This window comes from Oncorhynchus tshawytscha, linkage group LG21 (genome assembly GCF_018296145.1).
Source record: "Oncorhynchus tshawytscha isolate Ot180627B linkage group LG21, Otsh_v2.0, whole genome shotgun sequence".
In the NCBI taxonomy this organism is placed as follows: Eukaryota; Metazoa; Chordata; class Actinopteri; order Salmoniformes; family Salmonidae; genus Oncorhynchus; species Oncorhynchus tshawytscha.
In genome coordinates, this window is record NC_056449.1 from 31,709,363 (window position 1) to 31,728,469 (window position 19,107).

General features: G+C 45.2%; 1 protein-coding gene across 2 annotated transcripts in view; it reads left to right on the forward strand.

Annotated features, from left to right (window-relative positions):
- The first annotated feature begins 2,427 nt into the window (after positions 1 to 2,427).
- Positions 2,428 to 19,107, forward strand: part of LOC112235250 (transcription factor COE1-A-like) — a 103,815-nt gene continuing 87,135 nt past the window's right edge. For both annotated transcript variants that reach the window (XM_042303329.1, XM_042303330.1), the window contains exons 1-5: positions 2,428 to 3,299; positions 4,345 to 4,501; positions 5,273 to 5,336; positions 9,839 to 9,894; positions 10,937 to 11,010. In XM_042303329.1, coding sequence (XP_042159263.1) covers positions 3,166 to 3,299; positions 4,345 to 4,501; positions 5,273 to 5,336; positions 9,839 to 9,894; positions 10,937 to 11,010 — 485 coding nt within the window. In that variant the 5' untranslated portion in view covers positions 2,428 to 3,165. The remainder of the gene's footprint in view (positions 3,300 to 4,344; positions 4,502 to 5,272; positions 5,337 to 9,838; positions 9,895 to 10,936; positions 11,011 to 19,107) is intronic.

Consider the following 19,107-nt stretch of genomic DNA (forward strand, 5'->3'; position numbering starts at 1 on the left):
TCCACATATCTCTATATCCCAATCTAAACTAAGCTACCTTTATATGTATTTGTTTAGTATTAATATTATACAGTGGACTCCTAAGCCTACATGCCCTGATGCATTTAATGCTCAAATCTCTGACAGCTGAACCACTTTTGAGTAAAGTCAAATCAAATTAAACAATAGGCTACACAGTTTTGCATATGTTACACATCAAAACACAAGGACTAAATGTGTCTCATTTGGCTAATATGCCTAATTTATTGATGTCTCTTTGTGGGTAGACACCCTAATGACCCACAATGCATATGGATTAACGGTACATTTCTCAAATGTCAGCTGAATTCAAACCTTCCCAGTCACTTGTCCAGCTCCAACTTTTCATAACGGAAACCCTTATAAGTTTGATCTGTCATTTTAATTGTGTGCTCCATATTCAGTTTCAGGTTATACAGTGCATTTGGAAGGTGTTCTGACCCCTTGACTTTTTCTAAAATTGTTTTTTTTTTAAATGTCCCTCATCAATCTGCACACAATAACCCCAAGAGTGTGAAAAGCTGTCATCAAGGCAAAGGGTGGCTACTTTGAAGAATCTCAAATATAAAATATATTTAGATTTTGTTAACACTTTTTTGGTTACTATATGATTCCATATGTGTTATTTCATAGTTTTGATGTCTTCACTATTATTCTACAATGTAGAAAATATTACAAATAAAGAAAAACCCTGGAATGAGTAGGTGTGTCCAAGCATTTGACGGTAGTGTATATGTATAGTATATAAAATACTCTTTCCAGTGACACTGACTCACCCAATGATGAAGATGAAGCATTGGCTACTTAGTGGTGATGGCCGATGCACTAGTGGCAATATCTCCAGATGAGCTACTTTGAAAAACAGTGCTGTTTGCTCAGAATCACTCAGAAGTAGAATTAGGGAGGGGGACAGATCTACAGACAGATCAGTCTTCTCTTTTCAGCAGTAGTCATTTGCTTTCCAAACAGTAGGCCTATGTTTTTCTCGCGATTGTATTTTGTAATTTGTGAAAGACAAACTGACAGCCACAACCAACCATAGAAATATAATCCACAAATGTCAGGACTGGCAGCCACTGCTGGTGTACCCATGAGTTTAACTTTCAAAAGACCAGTGTTAAAGGTTTCAAAATACTACTATGGATCATATCTACGGCCACAATGCAACAAGAGGTTCTAAATATGGCGTGCCTGCTTACAAAATTGCGGCCTTTCCCGACTGTAAGTGATAAAACTTAATCCACAACTAGATTTTTTAGAAGCTATTGAGTCTCTGTAGATAAATGTCAAATGAGGAGTCAAATGTTCAGACAGGAGTCAAATGTTCAGACAGGAGTCAAATGTTCAGACAGGAGTCAAATGATTTTTTGACTAATTTTGGCAAAATGATTTCAGTTTATCAGGGTGCTGCAGCATCCCAACTTCCTGCAACTATGGTGAGAGTGAGAAGAGACAAAGTAGAGTTTGAGATTTTCTCTGGTTGGGAATGAGACAGTAGATGGCAATATTGCATTAGAAATGTGTGTGAGTGTGTTTGTGTGTGTGTGTGAGTGTGTGTGTGTGTGTGTGTGAGAGAGCGAGAGAGAGAGAGATTGTTAAAACACTGTATATATATAATATGACATTTGTAATGTCTTTATTGTTTTGAAACTTCTGTATGTGTAATGTTTACTGTTAATTTTTATCGTTTATTTCACTTTATATATTCACTTTATATATTATCTACCTCACTTGCCTTGGCAATGTTAACACATGTTTCCCATGCCAATAAGGCCCTTGAATTGAATTGAATTGAATTGAGAGAGAGAGAGAGACATCTTTCCCTCAGATTACACAGATCCACAAAGAATTTGAAAACTAACCCAATTTTCTTAAACTCCCATATCTACTAGGTGAAATACCACAGTGTGTCATCACAGCAGCAAGATTTGTGACCTGTTGCCACAAGAAAAGGGCAACCAGTGAAGAACAAACACCACTGTAAATACAACCCATATTTATGCTTATTTATTTTCCCTTGTGTACTTTAACTATTTGTACATTGTTAAAACACTGTATATTATGTATGTTTTGAAACTTCTGTTTGTGTAATGTTTACTGTTCATTTTTATTGTTTTTTATTGTTTATTTCACTTTTGTTTATTATCTACCTCACTTGCTCTGGCAATGTTAACACATGTTTCCCATGCCAATAAAGCCCCTTGACTTGAATTGAATTGAATTCAATTTGAATTGAGAGAGAGAGAGAGAGAGAGAGCGAGAGAGAGATGTCAAATCCCGAAGGCATGCCCTGTGATCACACACACACACACACACACACACACACACACACACACACACACACACGCACGCACACACATACACGCACACACATACACGCATACACACACACCCTGGTTAAGTGGTTGGGGCAGGACTGTGCGCATTAGGCGGGGGATACAACATGGCTGGGTTGAGGACCATCGATAGATGATGATGAGCGACCGTGCACGCACTGTGTATGGGGGTGTTGACCCACCTCTTCACCAGACACGCCCGCTTCCCTTCCAGCTGAGTTCACTCGTGTTCGGTTACCGGAGGAGACCTTCAGAAGTGTTTCCTTTGGGAAGGAGAGACAACAGCTCACTCCAGGAGCAGCGAACGGACAGGAGCAACGAACGGATCTATGGCCTAGCGTCTCCTCGCGCGCTCCTTTCATCTGAGAACTGAGAGAGGTTTCTGAAGACAATAAAGCAACAGTAGGTTTGAGGAAGAAAGAACTTGATTGGTTGATGCTTGTTTCTCTTCTCTAAAATGTTGGCTCTTTTTTTAAGTTACGTTTACTGATTTCTGGGAGCACCCACCCCATCGCGTTCACCTGATGGTCCTGGAGGACTTTTCTTCTTCACAAGAGTTGTTGACGCACAGCCCACTAACCCCTGGACGTTGACAGCACCCTTTCCAGACCCTCATCGCGTTCATAGTTCTCTCTCTCTCGTTTCTGAGTGAAAACTACAAAAATAAGTGAGAAACACCGCGCCACTTGCGCACCGAACATCTCTCTTTAGTCTGAGTGATCAAAAGCCACGGGGAAGGAATAAAAAGGAAGCGAGAGAGACAGGGAGCGAGAGGCACATATTGTGACGGGAGGAGGAAACGTGTGTTTTGATGTTTGGGATCCAGGAGAACATCCAGAGGAGCGGGAGTGTTATGAAAGAAGAGCCCTTGTTGACCGGGATGAACGCCGTGCGGAGCTGGATGCATGGCGCCGGGCTGCTGGACGCAAACACAGCCGCCCAGAGGTAAGCCCGAGGTGGCTAGCCAGTCAACACTGGCCCCGGGGAATGGAGAATATATATATTGGAGGTTTTTTATCCCAGACCCGTTGTCTGAGACGTACCACATGTGTTTTGGGACAGCATTGCGCTCCCAATGGACGGTTGGTTTCCTTTTCTAGGCATATAGCCTAATATTGATTTGGGGGATTTGACTGTAGCTTGCAGGCTTCATGTCTGTGATTGAAGCTAGGCTAAGGCATAGCTTACTCAATGGTTTTGATTCTGTTCATTGTAACTTATTCAGGTAGCCTGTTAGCTAGTAGCCTATCAAATCAATCAAAATAAACACTATAGCCAAAGGATTTAAACTTGTCAGACACAGGCCTAATTTTACAGCCTAGTTATTATTTCTAATGACACGTCAATAATTATAACGTAGTAAAACAATAATATAATCATTATTTTCGAGACACGTTGACCATTACAGTCCGTCGACAATTAGTATTATTTATTTTTATTTGACCTTTATTTAACTAGGCAACTAGGCAAAAGGTCCCCACATCTAGCATTGGCTATTCATATAGCGACCAAATCCCAACTATTCATATAGCGACCAAATCCCAACTATTCATATAGCGACCAAGTCCCAACTATTCATATAGCGACCAAATCCCAACTATTCATATAGCGACCAAATCCCAACTATTCATATAGCGACCAAATCCCAACTATTCATATAGCGACCAAATCCCAACTATTCATATAGCGACCAAATCCCAACTATCCATATAGGGTAAGGCTATACTTTGACCATTTGTAAATCATCTTTGCTTGGCCCATAACTCTTTTCAGACATGTGCAAATGACCTAGTGGAATTATGACATTTCAGCCTGAATTTATTTTCAAAATTGTTTAAAATGTAAAATGAAAGTCAAGATATATTGACAATTTCGGGGCCAGAATTTTAATGTTTTACTATTTTACTTCGAATTGTTGAAATCATGTGTAATACAGTGGCATCCATGTGAAAGTTGTGGTAATGGGTCTTGGTGCTGCTTGTATCCGCAGCGGAGTGGCTCTAGCCCGGGCACATTTCGAGAAACAACCGCCCTCCAACCTTCGCAAGTCCAACTTCTTCCACTTCGTGCTGGCTCTGTACGACAGACAAGGGCAGCCGGTGGAGATAGAGAGAACCAGCTTCGTTGGATTTGTTGAAAAGGATAAGGTGAGTTTTCACAAAACATTATAAAAGCCATAACCCTATCAGCAGCCTATATATATTGATTTGACATCTGCAGCAGTTCCTTTACATGCATGAGGCTCATGAATATATTGCTTAAGTTATTGCTACAATTAAAAATACAAATGTTGTCTTACAATACTTTTAATAGATATATACTTTTAATAGATATGGTTTTGAGTTGTTTTTATATTAGCTTGGACTACATGGAAGGAACCATCTGTTTTATTCGATACTTTGTGTATTTATTATTCATATCTTTGACCCACAACCCGCCGCTTAAAGCCGCTGTCCGCGTCGATCATTTACTCATATTCCAGCGTTCTAACGATAAATTGTATAATAACTTATTGCTATTGACAATATTACAGCACTAAACGTATGTAATTGTCACCAGAAAACTCTTTAGACATGCAATTTTCTTTCAGTAGGATATTGTTCCAGTATTAAAATCGTATATTTTTTGTTAAACACAAATCTAATTTATTAGTAGGGTATATACGCCGGCGTTCTGTTGCCTAACTAGTCATATCACTTTTATATGGCTCTAAGGCACTGAATTCATTACCGTGAGTTATATTTATCGTGGGACATATTTTGAAAATTATTTACATATAGTTTTTAAAAAAGTTGTCATATCGTTTCTGATATTGATATCGAAATATATATTTGGTACATTTAAAGACAGCCTTTTGTAAATCTGTGTGTGTAGTGGGTTTTGTTCTTTGTGACCTGACTGAGTGTGTGTGTTGGCAGGAAACGTCAGGGGAAAAGACCAACAATGGGATACAGTACAGGCTACTGCTCCTATACAGCAATGGTATGGTCAGCACACACACAAACACACAGATTTATTACATACCAATCCCCCAGGGAATTCCAACGCAATAGAATTCATTTGAATTAAATATATGGGATAAAAAAAATTACAGTAATTGCAAATGTGTTATTTACATACGAAAATAACATTGATTGTTATTATTATAAAAAATATTAACTTAATGTAAGCATTACTATTAGCCTATTAATATACACTATTGTTCAAAAGTTTGGGGTCACTTAGAAATGTCCTTGTTTTCCATGAAAACATACATGAAATGAGTTGCAAAATGAATAGGAAATATAGTCAAGACATTGACAAGGTTATAAATAATCATTTTTAATTTAAATAATAATTGTGTCCTTCAAACTTTTCTTTCGATAAAAATAATCCTCAATTTGCAACAATTACATCCTTGCAGACCTTTGACATTCTAGTTGTCAATTTGTTGAGGTAATCTGAAGAGATTTCACCCCATGCTTCCTGAAGCTCCTCCCACAAATAGGATTGGTTTGATGGGCACTTCTTACCGTCAAACTGGTCCACAACAGCTCAATAGGGTTGAGATCCGGTGACTGTGCTGGCCACTCCATTATAGACAGAATACCAGCTGACTGCTTCTTCCCTAAATAGTTTTTGCATAGTTTGGAGCTGTGCTTTAGGTCACTGTCCTGTTGTAGGAGGAAATTGGCTCCAATTAAGCACCGTCCACAGGGTATGGCATGGCGTTGCAAAATGAAGTGATAGCCTTCCTTCTTCAAGATCCCTTTTACCCTGTACAAATCTCTCACTTTACCACCACCAAAGCACCCCTTCCACCACCTCTGTACACCTATGTAGATATTCCATCAAAAATCAGCCGTGTCCAGCTACAATAGTCATTTACAACATTAACAATGTCTACACTGTATTTCTGATCAATTTGATGTTATTTTAATGGACAAAAAAATGCTTTTCTTACAAAACAAGGAGATTTCTAAGTGACCCCAAACTTTTGACTTTAGTGTATATCTTTTTTTTTTACATGAACTTTTAGTAGAGAATGCCACAGACTTATGTGCTCTACAAAAAATGGGCAATCTTCTATACCTATTAACAATACCAAATTCAGAATATTGTATTTTAATTGAATCTGAAACCAAAATGACCATTAGGCCCATGAATACTAATAGCATACATACATACCGTACAGGCTAACTATCTTTGTATGTTTCTCTATGTATCTCTTTAACATCTCTCTTTACTGAATATCTCTCTCTCTTTAGTGTATATATCTCTCTTTACTGTATATCTCTCTCTTTACTGTATATATCTTTCTTTACTGTATCTCTCTTTACTGTATATCTCTCTTTACTGTATATCTCTCTTTACTGTATATCTCTCTCTTTACTGTATATATCTCTCTTTACTGTATCTCTCTTTACTGTATATCTCTCTCTTTACTGTATCTCTCTTTACTGTATATCTCTCTCTCTTTACTGTATCTCTCTCTCTTTACGGTATATCTCTCTCTTTACTGTATCTCTCTTTACTGTATCTCTCTTTACTGTATATCTCTCTCTTTACTGTATCTCTCTTTCTTTACTGTATCTCTCTTTACTGTATCTCTCTTTATTGTATATCTCTCTCTTTACTGTATCTCACTTTCTTTACTGTATCTCTCTTTACTGTATATCTCTCTCTCTTTACTATCTCTCTAAACTGTCATTACTGTATCTCTCTTTACTGTATATCTCTCTCTCTTTACTATCTCTCTAAACTGTCATTCTCTCTCTCTTTACTGTATCTCTCTCTCTCTTTACTGTATATCTCTCTCTCTTTACTATATCTCTCTCTCTAAACTGTCATTCTCTCTCTCTTTACTGTATCTCTCTCTCTCTCTTTACTGTATCTCTCTCTCTCTACTGTATCTTCCTCTCTCTTTACTGTATATCTCTCTCTTTATTGTATATATTTTATTTTTTACTGTATATATCTCTCTCTCTTTACTGTCATTCTCTCTTTACTGTCATTATCTCTCTCTTTAATGTATCTCTCTCTCTCTCTTTACTGTATATCTCTCTAAACTGTCATTATCTCTCTCTTTACTGTATCTCTCTCTAAACTGTCATTCTCTCTCGCTTTACTGTATCTCTCTCTTTACTGTATATATCTCTCTTTACCGTCATTATCTCTCTTTACTGTATATCTCTCTCTCTCTCTTTACTGTATCTCTCTCTTTTTACTGTATATCTCTCTCTTTACTGTCATCATCTCTCTCTTTATTGTATATCTCTCTCTTTACTGTCATCATCTCTCTCTCTTTATTGTATATCTCTCTCTTTACTGTTATCATCTCTCTCTTTACTGTATATCTCTCTCTCTTTATTGTATATATATTTTCCTTTTTACTGTATATCTATCTCTCTTTACTGTATATCTCTCTCTCTTTACTGTATATCTCTCTCTCTCTAAACTGTCATTCTCTCTCTTCACTGTATACAGTGGGGGAAAAAGTATTTAGTCAGCCACCAATTGTGCAAGTTCTCCCACTTAAAAAGATGAGAGAGGCCTGTAATTTTCATCATAGGTACACTTCAACTATGACAGACAAAATGAGAAAAAAAATCCAGAAAATCACATTGTAGGATTTTTAATGAATTTATTTGCAAAAGTTTATCTCAATACTTTGTTATATACCCTTTGTTGGCAATGACAGAGGTCAAACGTTTTCTGTAAGTCTTCACAAGGTTTTCACACACTGTTGGTGGTATATTTTGGCCCATTCCTCCATGCAGATCTCCTCTAGAGCAGTGATGTTTTGGGGCTGCTGCCGGGCAACACGGACTTTCAACTCCCTCCAAAGACTTTCTATGGGGTTGAGATCTGGAGACTGGCTAGGCCACTCCAGGACCTTGAAATGCTTCTTATGATGCCACTCCTTCGTTGCCCGGACGGTGTGTTTGGGATCATTGTCATGCTGAAAGACCCAGCCACGTTTCATCTTCAATGCCCTTGCTGATGGAAGGAGGTTTTCACTCAAAATCTCACGATACATGGCCCCATTCATTCTTTCCTTTACACGGATCAGTCGTCCTGGTCCCTTTGCAGAAAAACAGCCCCAAAGCATGATGTTTCCACCCCCATGCTTCACAGTAGGTATGGTGTTCTTTGGATGCAACTCAGCATTCTTTGTCCTCCAAACACTACGAGTTGAGTTTTTACCAAAAAGTTATATTTTGGTTTCATCTGACCATATGACATTCTCCCAATCTTCTTCTGGATCATCCAAATGCTCTATAGCAAACTTCAGACAGGCCTGGACATGTACTGGCTTAAGCAGGGGGACACGTCTGGCACTGCAGGATTTGAGTACCTGGCGGCGTAGTGTGTTACTGATGGTAGGCTTTGTTACTTGGGTCCCAGCTCTCTGCAGGTCATTCACTAGGTCCCCCCCCCCGTGTGGTTCTGGTATTTTTGCTCACCGTTCTTGTGATCATTTTGACCCCATGGGGTGAGATCTTGCGTGGAGCCCCAGATCGAGGGAGATTATCAGTGGTCTTGTATGTCTTCCATTTCCTAATAATTGCTCCCACAGTGGATTTCTTCAAACCAAGCTGCTTACCTATTGCAGATTCAGTCTTCCCAGCCTGGTGCAGGTCTACAATTTTGTTTCTGGTGTCCTTTGACAGCTCTTTGGTCTTGGCCATAGTGGAGTTTGGCGTGTGACTGTTTGAGGTTGTGGACAGGTGTCTTTTATACTGATAACAAGTTCAAACAGGTGCCATTAATACAGGTAATGAGTGGAGGACAGAGGAGCCTCTTAAAGAAGAAGTTACAGGTCTGTGAGAGCCAGAAATCTTGCTTGTTTGTAAGTGACCAAATACTTATTTTCCACCATAATTTGCAAATAAATAAATTAAAAATCCTACAATCTGATTTTCTGGATTTTTTTTTCTCATTTTGTCTGTCATAGTTTAAATGTATTTGTGATGAAAATTACAGGCCTCTCTCATCTTTTTAAGTGGGAGAACTTCACAATTGGTGGCTGACTAAATACTTTTTTGCCCCACTGTATCTCTCTCTCTCTCTCTTGCTTTACTGTATATCTCTCTCTACTGTATATATCTCTCTTTACTGTATCTATCTCTCTTTACTGTATATCTCTCTTTACTGTATATCTCTCTTTACTGTATATCTCTCTTTACTGTATATCTCTCTTTACTGTATATCTCTCTTTACTGTATATCTATCTTTACTGTATATCTATCTTTACTGTATATCTCTCTTTACTGTATATCTCTCTTTACTGTATATCTCTCTTTACTGTATATCTCTCTTTACTGTATCTGTCTCTCTTTACTGTATATATCTTTCTCTTTACCTTATATCTCTTTACTATCTCTCTCTCTACTGTATATATCTCTCTTTACTGTATCTGTCTCTCTTTACTGTATATATCTTTCTCTTTACCTTATATCTCTTTACTATCTCTCTCTCTCTCTCTCTCTCTCTGTATGTAGGTATCAGGACAGAACAGGACTTTTACGTGCGCCTCATTGATTCCATGACCAAACAGGTACCATCTCTTTCATGAAAGGCAATGTGTGCGTGGGTACCTTTGGGTGTGTGTCTGTCTGTGTGTGACTCACAGGTCTGAGAGCATGTAGTGTGGTTGGCGAGAGGTGAAACTGGACCGAGGATGTTGGAAGAGGTAGTGGACGGGCCAGATGGTGCACTATACTATAGTCTGGCAGACCAACTGCTCATAAACGCACGCACACACACACACACACGCACGCACGCACGCACATACACATTATGTATCTCATGCTACCAGATGAAAACCACTTGGCCAGCTCTATTTTACGAACAAACCAAACCTCTCTCTGTCTGTCTGTCTGTCTGTCTGTCTCTCTCTCTCACTCTCTCTCTCTCTCTTTCTCTCTCGATCTCTCTCACTCTCTCTCTCTCACTCTCACTCTCTCTCTCTCTCTCTCTCTCTCTCTCTCTCTCTCTCTCTCTCTCTCTCTCTCTCTCTCTCTGTCTCTCTCTCGATCTCTCTCTCACTCTCACTCTCTCTCTCTCTCTCACTTTCTCACTCTCTCTCTCTATCTCTCTAACACACTCTCTCTCTCACTTTCTCACTCTCTCTCTCTCTCTCTATCTCTCTAACACACTCTCTCTCTCTCACTCTCACTCTCTCTCTCTCACTCTCACTCTCACTCTCTCTCGCACTCTCACTCTCACTCTCACTCTCAATTCAATTCAAAGGGCTTTATTGGCATAGGAAACATAAGTTTACATTGCCAAAATAAGTGAAATGGGTAATAAACAAAAGTGAAATAAACAATAAAAAATTAACTGTAAACATTACACTCATAAAAGCTCCAAAGGAATAGAAACATTACAAATGTCATATTATGTGTATATACAGTGTTGTAACGATGTGCAAATAGTTAACGTACAAAATGGAAAATAAATAAACATAAATATTGGTTGTATTTACAATGGTGTTTGTTCTTCACAAATCCTGGTGCTGTGATTGCATACTGTGGTATTTCACACAATAGATATGGGAGTTCATAAAAATTGAATTTGTTTTCTTTCTCTATCTCCAGGCGATCACCTATGAGGGACAGGATAAGAACCCTGAAATGTGTCGGGTTTTAATGACTCATGAGATCATGTGCAGGTAAGATAGATAATGCGTGCTGAGAGAGAGAGAGGGAGACAGAAAGAAAAAGAGGGAAAGGAAGAGAGAGAGGGATTATGCAAACATAAATGATCTGTGTGTGTGTGTGTCTCCCCCAGGTACAGTCAGAAGATCGGTTTATTCAGAAACGGCTTGTCAGTCTGCTTCCCCCTCCCCCTGTACCCAGAATGCAACGCTCCCCAGGTCCAGTGGGACCACAGCATGACCCAGTTCTGAGAGGGAGAGAAAGAGAGAGAGATAAATAGGGGGAGAGGGGAGAGGAGGTCAAGAGATAATGAGATATAGGGAGGGAAAGGGGGAGAGAGAGAGGGGGTGCAGGGAGAGGGGTGCAGAGAGAGGGGGGAGAGAGAGGAGGGGGCAGAGAGAGGGGGGCAGAGAGAGAGGGGGGCAGAGAGAAAGGTAAACAGGGAGGGAGGGGGAACAGGAGGGAGGTGGTAAGAGAGACAGGGAGAGGGGGCAGAGAGAAAGGTAAGAAGGGAGGGAGGGGGAACAGGAGGGAGGTGGTAAGAGAGACAGGGAGAGGGGGCAGAGAGAAAGGTAAGAAGGGAGGGAGGGGGAACAGGAGGGAGGTGGAAAGAGAGACAGGGAGAGGGGGGCAGAGAGAAAGGTAAACAGGGAGGGGGATCAGGAGCGAGGTGGAAAGAGAAACAGGGAGAGGGGGCAGAGAGAAAGGTAAACAGGGAGGGGGAACAGGAGGGAGGTGGAAAGAGAAACAGGGAGAGGGGGCAGAGAGAAAGGTAAGAAGGGAGGGAGGGGAACAGGAGGGAGGTGGTAAGAGAGACAGGGAGAGGGGGCAGAGAGAAAGGTAAACAGGGAGGGGGAACAGGAGGGAGGTGGTAAGAGAGACAGGGAGAGGGGGGGCAGAGAGAAAGGTAAGAAGGGAGGGAGGGGGAACAGGAGGGAGGTGGTAAGAGAGTCAGGGAGAGGGGGCAGAGAGAAAGGTAAGAAGGGAGGGAGGGGAACAGGAGGGAGGTGGAAAGAGAAACAGGGAGAGGGGGCAGAGAGAAAGGTAAGAAGGGAGGGAGGGGAACAGGAGGGAGGTGGAAAGAGAAACAGGGAGAGGGGGCAGAGAGAAAGGTAAACAGGGAGGGGGAACAGGAGGGAGGTGGAAAGAGAAACAGGGAGAGGGGGCAGAGAGAAAGGTAAACGGGGAACAGGAGGGAGGTGGAAAGAGAAACATGGAGAGGGGGCAGAGAGAAAGGTAAAAGGGAGGGGGAACAGGAGGGAGGTGGAAAGAGAGACAGGGTGAGGGGGGGGGGAGAGAAAGGTAAAATGGGAGGGAGGGGGATCAGGAGGGAGGTAGAAAGAGAGACAGGGAGGACTAAGATGTCTGGTTTTCTAATGATGTCAGAATAGAGACATGGTGCTAACTGAGAATAGAGCACCAGAGGCTTCAGAGAGTTGTAAACCTGAAGCTGTCTCTGTCCCAGCATCTCCTAATATCAATCAGTATATATATATATATATAAAATCAGTCACCTCACCTTACTTACTGATACCGTGTTGATTTCATTGATTGATTGATCATTTAGGCACAGTTTTGATTGAACACACACATCTTCTATCTCTCTCTCTCTCCCTATCTCTCACTCTCTGTCTCCCAATCGCTCTCTCCCCATCTCTCAATCAATCACTCTCTCTGTTCTCTCTGCCTCTCAATCTCTCCCCCCTCTCCCTGTGTCTCACTCTCTGCCGCTCAATCTCTCCCCCTCTCCCTGTGTCTCACTCTCTGCCGCTCAATCTCTCACCCCTCTTCCTGTGTCTCACTCTCTGCCGCTCAATCTCTCCCCCTCTCCCTGTGTCTCACTCTCTGCCGCTCAATCTCTCCCCCTCTCCTGTGTCTCACTCTCTGCCGCTCAATCTCTCACCCCTCTCCCTGTGTCTCACTCTCTGTGCTCAATCTCTCCCCCTCTCCCTGTGTCTCACTCTCTGTCTCTCAATCTCTCCCCCTCTTCCTGTGTCTCACTCTCTGCCTCTCAATCTCTCCCCTCTCCCTGTGTCTCACTCTCTGCCTCTCAATCTCTCCCCCTCTTCCTGTGTCTCACTCTCTGCCTCTCAATCTCTCCCCCTCTCCTGTGTCTCACTCTCTGCCTCTCAATCTCTCACCCCTCTTCCTGTGTCTCACTGTGCCTCTCAATCTCTCACCCCTCCCTGTGTCTCACTCTCTGCCGCTCAATCTCTCCCCCTCTCCTGTGTCTCACTCTCTGTCTCAATCTCTCCCCCTCTCCTGTGTCTCACTCTCTGCCGCTCAATCTCTCCCCCTCTCCCTGTGTCTCACTCTCTGCCTCTCAATCTCTCACCCCTCTCCCTGTGTCTCACTCTCTGCCGCTCAATCTCTCCCCCTCTCCCTGTGTCTCTCTCTCTGCCTCTCAATCTCTCACCCCTCTCCCTGTGTCTCACTCTCTGCCGCTCAATCTCTCACCCCTCTTCCTGTGTCTCACTCTCTGCCTCTCAATCTCTCCCCCTCTCCCTGTGTCTCACTCTCTGCCGCTCAATCTCTCACCCCTCTTCCTGTGTCTCACTCTCTGCCTCTCAATCTCTCACCCCTCTCCCTGTGTCTCACTCTCTGCCGCTCAATCTCTCCCCCTCTCCCTGTGTCTCACTCTCTGTCTCTCAATCTCTCCCCCTCTCCCTGTGTCTCACTCTCTGCCGCTCAATCTCTCCCCCTCTCCCTGTGTCTCACTCTCTGCCTCTCAATCTCTCACCCCTCTCCCTGTGTCTCACTCTCTGCCGCTCAATCTCTCCCCCTCTCCCTGTGTCTCTCTCTCTGCCTCTCAATCTCTCACCCCTCTCCCTGTGTCTCACTCTCTGCCGCTCAATCTCTCACCCCTCTCCCTGTGTCTCACTCTCTGCCTCTCAATCTCTCACCCCTCTCCCTGTGTCTCACTCTCTGCCTCTCAATCTCTCCCCCTCTCCCTGTGTCTCACTCTCTGCCTCTCAATCTCTCACCCCTCTCCTGTGTCTCACTCTCTGCCTCTCAATCTCTCTCCCTGTGTCTCTCTCTGCCGCTCAATCTCTCACCCCTCTCCCTGTGTCTCACTCTCTGCCGCTCAATCTCTCCCCCTCTCCCTGTGTCTCACTCTCTGTCTCTCAATCTCTCCCCCTCTTCCTGTGTCTCACTCTCTGCCTCTCAATCTCTCCCCCTCTCCCTGTGTCTCACTCTCTGCCTCTCAATCTCTCCCCCTCTCCCTGTGTCTCACTCTCTGCCTCTCAATCTCTCTCCCCTCTCCCTGTGTCTCACTCTCTGCCGCTCAATCTCTCCCCCCTCTCCCTGTGTCTCACTCTCTGCCTCTCAATCTCTCCCCCCTCTCCCTGTGTCTCTCTCTCTGCCTCTCAATCTCTCACCCCTCTCCCTGTGTCTCACTCTCTGCCTCTCAATCTCTCACCCCTCTCCCTGTGTCTCACTCTCTGCCTCTCAATCTCTCACCCCTCTTCCTGTGTCTCACTCTCTGCCTCTCAATCTCTCACCCCTCTCCTGTGTCTCACTCTCTGCCTCTCAATCTCTCCCCCTCTTCCTGTGTCTCACTCTCTGCCTCTCAATCTCTCCCCCTCTCCCTGTGTCTCACTCTCTGCCTCTCAATCTCTCCCCCTCTTCCTGTGTCTCACTCTCTGCCTCTCAATCTCTCCCCCTCTTCCTGTGTCTCACTCTCTGCCGCTCAATCTCTCACCCCTCTTCCTGTGTCTCACTCTCTGCCTCTCAATCTCTCACCCCTCTCCCTGTGTCTCACTCTCTGCCGCTCAATCTCTCCCCCTCTCCCTGTGTCTCACTCTCTGTCTCAATCTCTCCCCCTCTCCCTGTGTCTCATCTCTGCCCCAATCTCTCCCCCTCCCTGTGTCTCACTCTCTGCCTCTCAATCTCTCACCCCTCTCCCTGTGTCTCACTCTCTGCCGCTCAATCTCTCCCCCTCTCCCTGTGTCTCTCTCTCTGCCTCTCAATCTCTCACCCCTCTCCCTGTGTCTCACTCTCTGCCGCTCAATCTCTCACCCCTCTTCCTGTGTCTCACTCTCTGCCTCTCAATCTCTCCCCCTCTCCCTGTGTCTCACTCTCTGCCGCTCAATCTCTCCCCCTCTCCTGTGTCTCACTCTCTGCCTCTCAATCTCTCCCCCCTCCCTGTGTCTCACTCTCTGCCGCTCAATCTCTCCCCCTCTCCCTGTGTCTCACTCTCTGTCTCTCAATCTCTCCCCCTCTCCCTGTGTCTCACTCTCTGCCGCTCAATCTCTCCCCCCTCTCTCCCTGTGTCTCACTCTCTGCCTCTCAATCTCTCACCCCTCTCCCTGTGTCTCACTCTCTGCCGCTCAATCTCTCACCCCTCTCCCTGTGTCTCTCTCTCTGCCTCTCAATCTCTCACCCCTCTCCCTGTGTCTCACTCTCTGCCTCTCAATCTCTCCCCCTCTCCCTGTGTCTCACTCTCTGCCTCTCAATCTCTCACCCCTCTCCCTGTGTCTCACTCTCTGCCTCTCAATCTCTCCCCCTCTCCCTGTGTCTCACTCTCTGCCGCTCAATCTCTCCCCCCTGTGTCTCACTCTCTGCCTCTCAATCTCTCCCCCTCTCCCTGTGTCTCACTCTCTGCCTCTCAATCTCTCCCCCTCTCCCTGTGTCTCACTCTCTGCCTCTCAATCTCTCCCCCTCTCCCTGTGTCTCACTCTCTGCCTCTCAATCTCTCCCCCTCTCCCTGTGTCTCACTCTCTGCCTCTCAATCTCTCCCCCTCTCCCTGTGTCTCACTCTCTGCCGCTCAATCTCTCCCCCTCTCCCTGTGTCTCTCTCTGCCTCTCAATCTCTCCCCTCTCCCTGTGTCTCTCTCTCTGCCTCTCAATCTCTCACCCCTCTCCCTGTGTCTCACTCTCTGCCGCTCAATCTCTCACCCCTCTCCCTGTGTCTCACTCTCTGCCGCTCAATCTCTCACCCCTCTTCCTGTGTCTCACTCTCTGCCTCTCAATCTCTCCCCCTCTCCCTGTGTCTCACTCTCTGCCGCTCAATCTCTCCCCCTCTCCCTGTGTCTCACTCTCTGTCTCTCAATCTCTCCCCCTCTCCCTGTGTCTCACTCTCTGCCGCTCAATCTCTCCCCCTCTCCCTGTGTCTCACTCTCTGCCTCTCAATCTCTCACCCCTCTCCCTGTGTCTCACTCTCTGCCGCTCAATCTCTCCCCCTCTCCCTGTGTCTCTCTCTCTGCCTCTCAATCTCTCACCCCTCTCCCTGTGTCTCACTCTCTGCCGCTCAATCTCTCCCCCCTCTCCCTGTGTCTCTCTCTCTGCCTCTCAATCTCTCACCCCTCTCCCTGTGTCTCACTCTCTGCCTCTCAATCTCTCCCCCTCTCCCTGTGTCTCACTCTCTGCCTCTCAATCTCTCACCCCTCTCCCTGTGTCTCACTCTCTGCTCTCAATCTCTCCCCCTCTCCCTGTGTCTCACTCTCTGCCGCTCAATCTCTCCCCCCTCTCCCTGTGTCTCACTCTCTGCCGCTCAATCTCTCCCCCTCTCCCTGTGTCTCACTCTCTGCCTCTCAATCTCTCCCCCTCTTCCTGTGTCTCACTCTCTGCCTCTCAATCTCTCCCCCTCTCCCTGTGTCTCACTCTCTGCCTCTCAATCTCCCCCCCTCTTCCTGTGTCTCACTCTCTGCCTCTCAATCTCTCCCCCTCTCCCTGTGTCTCACTCTCTGCCTCTCAATCTCTCCCCCTCTCCTGTGTCTCACTCTCTGCCTCTCAATCTCTCCCCCCCCTCTTCCTGTGTCTCACTCTCTGCCGCTCAATCTCTCCCCCTCTCCTGTGTCTCACTCTCTGCCTCTCAATCTCTCACCCCTCTCCCTGTGTCTCACTCTCTGCCTCAATCTCTCCCCCTCTCCCTGTGTCTCACTCTCTGTCTCTCAATCTCTCCCCCTCTCCCTGTGTCTCACTCTCTGCCTCTCAATCTCTCCCCCTCTCCCTGTGTCTCACTCTCTGCCTCTCAATCTCTCCCCCTCTCCCTGTGTCTCACTCTCTGCCTCAATCTCTCCCCCTCTCCCTGTGTCTCTCTCTCTGCCTCTCAATCTCTCCCCCTCTCCCTGTGTCTCACTCTCTGCCTCTCAATCTCTCACCCCTCTCCCTGTGTCTCACTCTCTGCCTCTCAATCTCTCCCCCTCTCCCTGTGTCTCACTCTCTGCCTCTCAATCTCTCCCCCTCTCCCTGTGTCTCACTCTCTGCCTCTCAATCTCTCACCCCTCTCCCTGTGTCTCACTCTCTGCCTCTCAATCTCTCCCCCTCTCCCTGTGTCTCACTCTCTGCCTCTCAATCTCTCCCCCTCTCCCTGTGTCTCACTCTCTGCCTCTCAATCTCTCCCCCCTCTCCCTGTGTCTCACTCTCTGCCTCTCAATCTCTCCCCCTCTCCCTGTGTCTCACTCTCTGCCTCTCAATCTCTCCCCCTCTCCCTGTGTCTCACTCTCTGCCTCTCAATCTCTCCCCCTCCCTGTGTCTCACTCTCTGCCGCTCAATCTCTCCCCCTCCCTGTGTCTCTCTCTGCCTCTCAATCTCTCACCCTCTCCCTGTGTCTCACTCTCTGCCGCTCAATCTCTCACCCCTCTCCTGTGTCTCTCTCTCTGCCTCTCAATCTCTCACCCCTCTCCCTGTGTCTCACTCTCTGCCTCTCAATCTCTCCCCCTCTCCCTGTGTCTCACTCTCTGCCGCTCAATCTGTGTCTCACTCTCTGCCGCTCAATCTCTCCCCCTTCCTGTGTCTCACTCTCTGCCGCTCAATCTCTCCCCCTCTCCCTGTGTCTCACTCTCTGCCTCTCAATCTCTCCCCCTCTCCCTGTGTCTCACTCTCTGCCTCTCAATCTCTCCCCCTCTCCCTGTGTCTCACTCTCTGCCTCTCAATCTCTCCCCCTCTCCCTGTGTCTCACTCTCTGCCTCTCAATCTCTCCCCCTCTCCCTGTGCCTCACTCTCTGCCGCTCAATCTCTCCCCCCTCTTCCTGTGTCTCACTCTTTCAATTAAATTCAATTCAATTCAAGGGGCTTAATTTGCATGGGAAACGTGTTAACATGTAGATAATATACAAAAGTGAAATAAACATTACAAATTAACAGTAAACATTACACATACAGAAGTATGTGTAACAATAAAGACATTACAAATGTCATATCAGGTATATATACAGTGTTGTAACAATGTACAAATGGTTAAGGGTACACAAGGGAAATAAATAAGCATACATATGGGTTGTATTACAATGGTGTTTGTTCTTCACTGGTTGCCCTTTTCTTGTGGCAACAGGTCACAAATCTTGCTGCTGTGATGGCACACTGTGGTATTTCACCCAGTAGATATGGGAGTTTATCAAAATTGGGTTAGTTTTCAAATTCTTTGTGGCTCTGTGTAATCTGTGGGAAATATGTGTATCTAATATGGTCAGACATTGGACAGGAGGTTAGGAAGTGCAGCTCAGTTTCCACCTCATTTTGTGGGCAGTGTGCACATAGCCTGTCTTCTCTTGAGAGCCATGTCTGCCTACGGCAGCCTTTCTCAATAGCAAGGCTATGCTCACTGAGTCTGTACATAGTCAAAGCTTTCATTAAGTTTGGGTCAGTCACAGTGGTCAGGTATTCTGCCACTGTGTAGTCTCTGTTTATGGCCAAATTCTTGTTTGCACTGTTATTTGTTAACTCTTTCCAATGTGCCAAGTAATTATCTTTTTGTTTTCTCATGATTTGATTGGGTCTAATTGTGTTGCTGTCCTGGGGCTCTGTGGGGTGTGTTTGTGTTTGGAACAGAGCCCCAGGACCAGCTTGCTTAGGGGACTCTTCTCCAGGTTCATCTCTCTGTAGGTGATGGCTTTGTTAAGGAAGGTTTCGGAATCGCTTCCTTTCAGGTGGTTGTAGAATTTAACAGCTCTTTTCTATATTTTGATAATTAGTGGGTATCAGCCTAATTCTGCTCTGCATGCATTATTTGGTGTTCTAAGTTGTACACGGATGATATTTTTGCAGAAATCTGCTTGCAGACTCACAATTTGGTGTTTGTCCCATTTTGTGAATTCTTGGTTGGTGAGCGGACCCCAGACCTCACAACCATAAATGGCAATGGGCTCTATGACTGATTCAAGTATTTT